This window comes from Penaeus japonicus, unplaced genomic scaffold (genome assembly GCF_977035675.1).
Source record: "Penaeus japonicus unplaced genomic scaffold, GWHDUDI00000001_assembly GWHDUDI00000039, whole genome shotgun sequence".
Classification (NCBI taxonomy): Eukaryota; Metazoa; Arthropoda; class Malacostraca; order Decapoda; family Penaeidae; genus Penaeus; species Penaeus japonicus.
This window is the reverse complement of record NW_028234441.1, coordinates 24360337-24370336: the sequence shown is the minus strand read 5'-3', so window position 1 is coordinate 24370336 and position 10000 is coordinate 24360337. Positions and strand designations below refer to the sequence as shown.

Sequence of the window (10000 nt, the reverse complement as noted above, 5' to 3'; positions counted from 1 at the left end):
TGATCGCAGAACCTTCCAATCTGCCCGCTGGGGAAGAGAATACAACCCTGACCTTGCTTTCGTCTCTAGAGACAGAAACGACATCCCTCTCCATGCTCAACGGCAAGTTTTAAATGACTTCCCAAAGAGCCAACACAGGCCCATACTAATAACCATTGGAAGAAACATCCTTATAATTCACTCTCTGCAAAAACCCAGATTAAACTTCCAGAAAGCAAACTGGGAAGCTGTCACCCAACATATCGAACAGACATGCAGCAGGATCCCAGCATCAGGCTCCAACCAACTTATCCTCAAAAGTGCAAAAAAATCAATGCCAAGAGGCTTCCGCAAGAAATACATACCTTGCTGGACTAAACAGAGCACAGACCTCCTTGAGGAATACGAACGCACACTCAACCCTGATATAGCAGACGAACGTCTCAACTCACTTGTAGAAGGAAGAAGAAAAAGGTGGCAAGAAACAACTGAAAACCTGGGCTTTACCCACTCCAGCAGACATGCATGGAAATTAATAAAAAAGCTCTCCCTTGACAAAACTACCACTAATACAACAAAACCTCCAATCACAGCAGACCAAATTGCAACTGAAATAAAACAAAGAAGCACAAGAACTCCAAATCAGCAATTTGAAAAACATCCGACTCGAATACCAGCACAACCTGAACACATACCAAGAAAATGGACCCCTCTCAGCAACCATCTCAGCCCAAGAAGTAGAACAGGCCATCAGACACGTGAAAAATGGGAAAGCGGCCGGGATAGATGGAATATACCCAGACATGATCACCCACCTGGGACCAAAGGCAGTAGATTAGCTGGCAAGAACACTGTCAAGCATAATGACCACAACCCAAATCCCCGAAATATGGAGACAAGCAAAGATTATAGCCATCCTTAAACCAGGCAAAGACAGCAATAACCCCTCAAACTACAGACCAATAGCACTTCTATGCTGTACTTTCAAATTGCTCGAAAGAATCATACTGTCACGTATCTCAAACATCCTAGAACCTCACATCCCACCAGAACAAGCAGGTTTCAGAGCACACCGTGACACATGTGAACAAGTCCTGGCACTAACCTCCTATATAGAAGCAGGCTTTGAAAACAAGAAAAAGACCGGTGCACTATTCGTGGACCTATCTGCAGCATATGACACCGTATGGAACACAGGCCTCATGTACAAGCTATCAAAACACATACACTGCAAAAATACCCTCAAATTACTCCACAAAATGACAAAAAACGCTGCTTCCATGTCTGCTTAGGAGGCAACACAAGCAAAACCTATAAAATCCAGAATGGAGTTTCTCAAGGGTCTGTACTAGCATCCTCACTGTTCAATATATATATCTCAGACCTCCCCCAAACTAGATCTATCAAATTTGGCTATGCTGACGATCTCGCAATAGCAACATAGGCCAGAGACTTTGAATCTCTTGAGGCCACACTAGCCCACGACATAGAGCAAATCCACTCATATTTCAATAGATGGTACCTAAAAAGGAGCCCCACTAAATCAGTATGTACAGCTTTCCATTTAAATAACAAAGAAGCAAACCGCCATCTCAACATCCACGACAGGATAAGCAACACAAACATCCCAGCAGACCCAACACCAAAGTACTTGGGAATAACCTTGGACAGATCCTTAACATACAAACAACACCTTGACAACACAGCCCAAAAACTAAAAAAGCGTGGCTCCATAATAAACAAACTGGCAGGAACAACCTGGGGTGCCAGCCCAGGAGTCATGAAAACAACAGCAATGGCACTATGCTACAGTGCAGCTGAATACTGCACTCCGGTATGGGCCCGAAGCACCCACACCAACAAAGTTGATGTCCAATTAAATTCCATCATGCGGACAATCTCAGGGGCACTGAGATCAACCCCAAAACAATGGCTTCCAGTTATGGCCAACATCGCCCCACCACACCTAAGAAGGGAAGAAACCACACAAAACAAACTGAAGCACATAACAACACTCAATGAGGAAATACCGATAAAAATAGTCATGCAAAATGCCCCAGCAACTGAAAGACTGAAGTCACGAAAGCCCTTCTACAGGACCCACATAACAAACTTCAACATCAAAGAAGCCTGGCAAACAGATTGGCAAAACAACCTGCCGCCTGGAGGGAACCTCGTTGACGACCCAACTTCACCACTGCCAGGATTCAAAACCCTCGAAAGAAAAGAGTGGGTACAAATCAATCGAATCCGCTCAAAATGTGGACGTACTGGCGCCAATCTCCACCGCTGGGGCTACAGGGACTCCCCTACCTGCCCATCATGTGGAATGCCCAACCAAGACATGGACCACATCATCCTCCACTGCCCTCAGACATCCATTATTGGAGGATACCAAACAATTCACGAAGCTGGAGAAGCCTTCAGCAATTGGTTAGCAGAGGCAAATATCGGGGTGTGACAACCATACGCTACTACTACTGCTCTGCTATGAGCACATAGGTGATTGCCATGATGGATGTAAGGTTTCTGGTTAGACAATTCTTTTAGTGGGTCGTGTGGTCTATTGGATTAGGGGCTGTACCTATCAATTTGACGGCTCGGATTCGAGTCCCAGTCAGGGAAGTAAAATTTGTATTTCTATATTAATATGCGTTACTGCATTTTACCATCACACACACACACACACACTCTCTCTTTGTCTCTATTTCTATCTCTCTCTCTCACTTCTCTTTCTCTCTCTCTCTCTCTCTATCTATCTATCTATATCTATCTATCTTTCTCTCCACACAGTACCTTCAAACGAGCAACGAAGACGAAAACGTAAGGTGGATGAGCATCGCCGGTTCGCCTTTCAAGCGCCTGGCCACAAGGGCGAATTTCCCGCTGCTGAATCAGGTAAGTTCGGGACGAATAAAGGAATAAATAGATAAATGAATAAGTTGATAGATAATGAAGAGATGAATTAATAAGTGATGAATTTAGATAGCCATACACACACACACACACATACACACACACACACACACACACACACACACACACACACACACACACATATATATATATATATATATATATATATATATATATATATATACATACATATATATTTATATATACGATTATTATCATTATAATAACAATCCTTTTCATCATCGAAATTACACTCATTTTCCTCCTCATAATCGCTTCGTCATAATGACAATCAGTCCAATCAGAAAGGATTCAAGCATCTTTACAATAACAATCACTCTAAATTTCACCTTCACAATCACCATGACCTCACTGTGACTCTCGTTGCAGGTCACCTTTGCACTGCTCGAGTCCGGACGCATCTCATTGTGGGAAGTATACCAAGTGGGTGCGTGTCTCTCTCTTCTCTTTCTTCTATTTCTTCTTCTCTTTCTCTCTTTCTATCTCTCTCTCTTTCTTCTCTCTTCTCTTCTCTTTTTTCTATTTTTCTTTCTCTTTCTCTCTTTCTTCTCTCTCTCTTTCTATCTATCTCCCTTTCTTCTCTCACTCTCTTACTTCTCTCTCTCTCTCTCTCTCTTTCTTCTCTATCTCGCTCTCTATTTCTATCTCTCTCTCTCACTTCTCTCTCTTTCTTTCTCTCTTTCTCTCTCTCTTTCTATCTCTCTCTCTTTCTTCTCTTTCTCTCTTTCTGTCTCTCTCTCTTTCTTCTCTTTCTCTCTTTCTATCTCTCTCTCTTTCTTCTATTTCTTCTTCTCTTTCTCTCTTTCTATCTCTCTCTCTTTCTTCTCTTTCTTCTTCTCTTTCTCTCTTTCTATCTCTCTCTCTTTCTTCTCTTTCTCTCTTTCTGTCTCTCTCTCTTTCTTCTATTTCTTCTTCTCTTTCTCTCTTTCTATCTCTCTCTCTTTCTTCTATTTCTTCTTCTCTTTCTCTCTTTCTATCTCTCTCTCTTTCTTCTATTTCTTCTTCTCTTTCTCTCTTTCTTCTATTTCTTCTTCTCTTTCTCTCTTTCTATCTCTCTCTCTCTTTCTTCTCTTTCTTCTTCTCTTTCTCTCTTTCTATCTCTCTCTCTTTCTTCTATTTCTTCTTCTCTTTCTCTCTCTCTCTCTTTCTTCTATTTCTTCTTCTCTTTCTCTCTTTCTATCTCTCTCTCTTTCTTCTCTTTCTTCTTCTTTTTTCTTTGTCTTTCTCCCTCTTCTTCTCTTTCTTTTCTCTTTCTTTCTTTCTATCTCTCTCTCTTTCTTCTATTTCTTCTTCTCTTTCTCTCTTTCTATCTCTCTCTCTTTCTTCTCTTCCTTCTTCTTTCTATCTTCTCTCTCTCTTTTCTTTCTCTCTTTCTATCTCTCTCTCTTTATTCTATTTCTTCTTCTCTTTCTCTCTTTCTATCTCTCTCTCTCTTTCTCTTTCTTCTTCTCTTTCTCTCTCTTTCTCTCTCTCTTTCTTCTCTTTTCTTCCTTTCTCCTTTCTATCTTCTCTCTTTTCTTCTTCTTTCTCTTCTTTCTCTCTTTCTATCTCTCTCTCTTTCTTCTATTTCTTCTTCTTTCTATCTCCATTTTCTCTCTCCTCTCTTCCCCTTTCTTCTATTTCTTCTTCTTTCTATCTCTCTCTTTTCTCTCTTTCTTCTTCTCTTTCTCTCTTTCTATCTCTCTCTCTTTCTTCTATTTCTTCTTCTCTTTCTCTCTTTCTATCTCTCTCTTTCTTCTATTTCTTCTTCTCTTTCTCTCTTTCTTCTCTTTCTTCTTCTCTTTCTCTCTTTCTATCTCTCTCTCTTTCTTCTATTTCTTCTTCTCTTTCTCTCTCTCTCTCTTTCTTCTTTTTCTTCTTCTCTTTCTCTCTTTCTTTCTCTCTCTCTTCTTCTTCTTTTCTTTTCTCTCTTTCTATCTCTCTTTTTCTTCTATTTCTTCTTCTCTTTCTCTCTTTCTATCTCTCTCTCTTTCTTCTTCTCTTTCTCTCTTTCTATCTCTCTCTCTTTCTTCTTCTCTTTCTCTCTTTCTTTCTCTCTCTCTTTCTTCTTTTTCTTCTTCTCTTTCTCTCTTTCTTCCTCTTCTCTCTTTTCTTCACTTCTTCTTTCTTCTCTCTTTTCTCTCTTTCTATCTCTCTCTCTTTCTTCTTCTCTTTCTCTCTTTCTATCTCTCTCTCTTTCTTCTTCTCTTTCTCTCTTTCTATCTCTCTCTCTTTCTTCTATTTCTTCTTCTCTTTCTCTCTTTCTATCTCTCTCTCTTTCTTCTATTTCTTCTTCTCTTTCTCTCTTTCTATCTCTCTCTCTTTCTTCTCTTTCTTCTTCTCTTTCTCTCTTTCTATCTCTCTCTCTTTCTTCTATTTCTTTTTCTCTTTCTCTCTTTCTATCTATCTCTCTTTCTTCTATTTCTTCTTCTCTTTCTCTCTTTCTATCTCTCTCTCTTTCTTCTACTTCTTCTTCTCTTTCTATCTCTCTCTCTTTCTTTTCTTTCTCTCTTTCTATCTCTCTCTCTTTCTTCTACTTCTTCTTCTCTTTCTCTCTTTCTATCTCTCTCTCTTTCTCCTATTTCTTCTTCTCTTTCTCTCTTTCTATCTCTCTCTCTTTCTTCTCTTTCTTCTTCTCTTTCTCTCTTTCTATCTCTCTCTCTTTCTTCTCTTTCTTCTTCTCTTTCTCTCTTTCTATCTCTCTCTCTTTCTTCTATTTCTTCTTCTCTTTCTCTCTCTCTATCTCTCTCTCTTTCTTCTATTTCTTCTTCTCTTTCTATCTCTCTCTCTTTCTCCTCTTTCTTCTTCTCTTTCTCTCTTTCTATCTCTCTCTCTTTCTTCTATTTCTTCTTCTTTTTCTCTCTTTCTATCTCTCTCTCTCTTTCTTCTCTTTCTTCTTCTCTTTCTCTCTTTCTATCTCTCTCTCTTTCTTCTCTTTCTCTCTTTCTATCTCTCTCTCTTTCTTCTATTTCTTCTTCTCTTTCTCTCTTTCTATCTCTCTCTCTTTCTTCTCTTTCTTCTTCTCTTTCTCTCTTTCTATCTCTCTCTCTTTCTTCTATTTCTTCTCCTCTTTCTCTCTTTCTATCTCTCTCTGACTGTGGGAAGTATACCAAGTGGGTGCGTGTCTCTCTCTTCTCTTTCTCTCTTTCTATCTCTCTCTCTTTCTCTCTTTCTATCTCTCTCTCTTTCTTCTATTTCTTCTTCTCTTTCTCTCTTTCTATCTCTCTCTGACTGTGGGAAGTATACCAAGTGGGTACGTGTCTCTCTCTTCTCTTTCTTCTATTTCTTCTTCTCTTTCTCTCTTTCTATCTCTCTCTCTTTCTTTTATTTCTTCTTCTCTTTCTCTCTTTCTATCTCTCTTTCTTTCTTCTCTTTCTTCTTCTCTTTCTCTCTTTCTATCTCTCTCTCTTTCTTCTTCTCTTTCTATCTCTCTTCTCTTTCTTCTATTTCTTCTTCTCTTTCTCTCTTTCTATCTCTCTCTCTTTCTTCTTCTCTTTCTCTCTTTCTATCTCTCTCTCTTTCTTCTTCTCTTTCTCTCTTTCTATCTCTCTTCTCTTTCTTCTATTTCTTCTTCTCTTTCTCTCTTTATATCTCTCTCTCTTTCTTCTATTTCTTCTTCTCTTTCTCTCTTTATATATCTCTCTCTCTCTTCTATTTCTTCTTCTCTTTCTCTCTTTCTATCTCTCTTCTCTTTCTTCTCTTTCTTCTTCTCTTTCTCTCTTTCTATCTCTCTCTCTTTCTTCTATTTCTTCTTCTCTTTCTCTCTTTCTATCTCTCTCTCTTTCTCTCTTTCTATCTCTCTCTCTTTCTTCTATTTTTTCTTCTCTTTCTCTCTTTCTATCTCTCTCTCTTTCTTCTCTTTCTTCTTCTCTTTCTCTCCTTCTATCTCTCTCTTTCTTCTCTTTCTCTCTTTCTATCTCTCTCTCAATGTGGGAAGTATATCAAGTGGGTGCGTGTCTCTCTCTTCTCTTTCTTCTATTTCTTCTCCTCTTTCTCTCTTTCTATCTCTCTCTCTCTCTTCTCTTTCTTCTTCTGTTTCTCTCTTTCTATCTCTCTCTCTTTCTTCTATTTCTTCTTCTCTTTCTCTCTTTCTATCTATCTCTCTTTCTTCTATTTATTCTTCTCTTTCTCTCTTTCTATTTCTCTCTCTTTCTTCTATTTCTTCTTCTCTTTCTCTCTTTCTATCTCTCTCTCTTTCTTCTCTTTCTTCTTCTCTTTCTCTCTTTCTATCTCTCTCTCTTTCTTCTCTTTCTTCTTCTCTTTCTCTCTTTCTATCTCTCTCTCTCTTTCTTCTATTTCTTCTTCTCTTTCTCTCTTTCTATCTCTCTCTCTTTCTTCTATTTCTTCTTCTCTTTCTCTCTTTCTATCTCTTTCTCTTTCTCTCTTTCTATCTCTCTCTCTTTCTTCTATTTCTTCTTCTCTTTCTCTCTTTCTATCTCTCTCTCTTTCTTCTCTTTCTTCTTCTCTTTCTCTCTTTCTATCTCTCTCTCTTTCTCTCTTTCTATCTCTCTCTCTTTCTTCTATTTCTTCTTCTCTTTCTCTCTTTCTATCTCTCTCTCTTTCTTCTCTTTCTTCTTCTCTTTCTCTCTTTCTATCTCTCTCTCTTTCTCTCTTTCTATCTCTCTCTCTTTCTTCTATTTCTTCTTCTCTTTCTCTCTTTCTATCTCTCTCTCTTTCTTCTCTTTCTTCTTCTCTTTCTCTCTTTCTATCTCTCTCTTTCTCTTCTCTTTCTATCTCTCTCTTTCTTCATCTCTTTCTTCTTCTCTTTCTCTCTTTCTATCTCTCTCTCTTTCTTCTCTTTCTTCTTTTCTTTCTCTCTTTCTATCTCTCTCTCCTTCTTTCTTTCTCTCTTTCTATCTCTCTATCCTTCTTTCTTTCTCTCTTTCTATCTCTCTCTTTCTTCATCTCTTTCTTCTTCTCTTTCTCTCTTTCTATCTCTCTCTCTTTCTTCTCTTTCTTCTTTTCTTTCTCTCTTTCTATCTCTCTCTCTTTCTTCTTCTCTTTCTCTCTTTCTATCTCTCTCTTTCTCTCTTTCTATCTCTCTCTGACTGTCTCTTCCTCTCTTCTCTTGCTCTCCTTTCTCTTTTCTCTTCTCTCTCTCTTCTCTTTCTTCTATTTCTTCTTCTCTTTCTCTCTTTTTATCTCTCTCTCTCTTTCTTCAATTTCTTCTCCCCCTCTCTCTTTCTATCTATCTCTCGTGTTTCTCTCTCTCTCTCTCTCTCTCTCTCTCTCTCTCTCTCTCTCTCTCTCTCTCTCTCTCTCTCTCTCTCTGTCTCTCTCTCTCTCTCTCTCTATCTCTCTCTCTCTCACTTATTTATCTTTCCATCTATCTCTATTACTTCTCTCTCTCACTTATTTATCTTTCCATCTATCTTTATTACTTCTCTCTCTCTTTCTCTCTCTCTCTCTCTCTATTTCTGTCTATCTCTCTCACTTCTCTTTCTTTCTCTCTCTCTCTCTCTTTCTATCTCTCTCTCTCACTTATTTCTCTTTCCATCTATCTCTCTTACTTCTCTCTCTCTCTCTCTTTCTTATTCTCGGTGTCACGAATTGTTGAAGGGTCTCTATACCTTATGTTTAGGTATGTATGAGCATAAACATTAAAGATAAAGCCAAGAAAAGGAAAAAAAAAAAAAGTAAACATCTGTCGAAGACTGACACGATATTCATTCCTTAAGAGTTCTTGTGTGTGTTTGATTGGTTGTTTGGTTGTTTACACAGTTCACTTCTGGTCCTTATGTGTCAGTTATTATAGCCTATATACACATATGATTGATGCAATGCGTGTGTGTATAGCGACTTTGTGAGTGTTTATTGGGTGTATGCTTATGTCTGTGTGTGTGTGTGTGTTTGTGCTTGTGTGTGTATGTAAGCGTGCTGCAGAGGATATCTTAAGAATCGTCATAAAACATCTTCATCGAACCCGAATTTCTAAACAGCCTGCCCCCTCCCCCCCTCCCCTCCCCTCCCCCAGCCCCGGAGGCCCCGCAGAGGACGCAGCGGGTCGGGCGCTGGGACGCGGGTCCCGGGGATTCCCCGGGCGTCCTGGACGGACCGCACGAGGACGTTGCTTCGAGGAGGACCAACCTCACCGGCCTCCACATCCGCTGCCTCACGCTCGAGGTGGGACTCGAACACCAATATTAGAGTATATAATTACCTGCTCGCAAACACTGCACAGGAACACACGCACCAGCCGGCGTCGAACGTATATACACACTCACAAATCCACGCAAACAGATACACAGAATACATACACACACACACACACACACACACCATCCTTACACACAAGTGTACATACGCATAAACATTCGCATGCAAAAGCCCCTCACATACGTACATATACGTTCCAAACGCCAATAAGGAAATAGAAAAAAAAATCAAATTAATAATCCTCCAGAATCGAATGATCGATCTTTTAAACTTTTAAAACTCATTAGAAATTTTCTTAACTTTTTTTGTTCAAAATTATTATGTATGCCAACTTTACCGGATGATTTTCGTTTTTTTAATTATGAATATCATTTGTATTTTGTTAGCTCTGTACCCTTTTTCTTCTTATGATAAATATTTTCTTCTTATTGTGATTTATATCATTATAAACCTTATTTTTGCCTATTCAACTCCTGAATCATTTTGACTTCCTCCGATTCTCTTAAATTCCATCGCCATCTTTTTGAGTCCTTAGCCTTATTCTTCCCCGTCTCTTCAACTTTCCTCCATTTTCAGATTTAATCCAAGCCCTCATTACATGACATGAACATGCCGTAATTTGTAATCCAGAAACCCATGTTCACGTCACCAGCGTGGCAAAGTCGTGGCAACTATGGCGAAAATATTGGAACAATCGTGGAAAATTTGTGACATGGGATGGTAGGCTCGTCACGACAGTTAAACGGGCGAAAAAATGCATATTTAGCGTAGTCTTTATTACCAATACTTTATTTGAGCATACCACGTTTGGAAATAAATATTTATGTTTGGATATATTAAGCATTTTTGTCTTAGATGTGGATTACAAATAATTTCAGGAAAACATGGAGTCTCTGCTGATTTTGAGCTTGTTTACCTTTTGACGTTTTTTTTCAAAAGATATTGAAGT

At 38.8% G+C, this 10000-nt stretch overlaps 1 protein-coding gene across 1 annotated transcript in view; it reads left to right on the top strand.

The window, feature by feature from the left end:
- The first annotated feature begins 2786 nt into the window (after nucleotides 1–2786).
- The window catches only part of LOC122260095 (glutamate receptor ionotropic, kainate glr-3), a 9620-nt gene continuing 2406 nt past the window's right edge, over nucleotides 2787–10000 (top strand). The window contains exons 1-3 of the mRNA XM_086533580.1: nucleotides 2787–2877; nucleotides 3286–3343; nucleotides 8870–9018. Coding sequence (XP_086389706.1) covers nucleotides 2812–2877; nucleotides 3286–3343; nucleotides 8870–9018 — 273 coding nt within the window. The 5' untranslated portion in view covers nucleotides 2787–2811. The remainder of the gene's footprint in view (nucleotides 2878–3285; nucleotides 3344–8869; nucleotides 9019–10000) is intronic.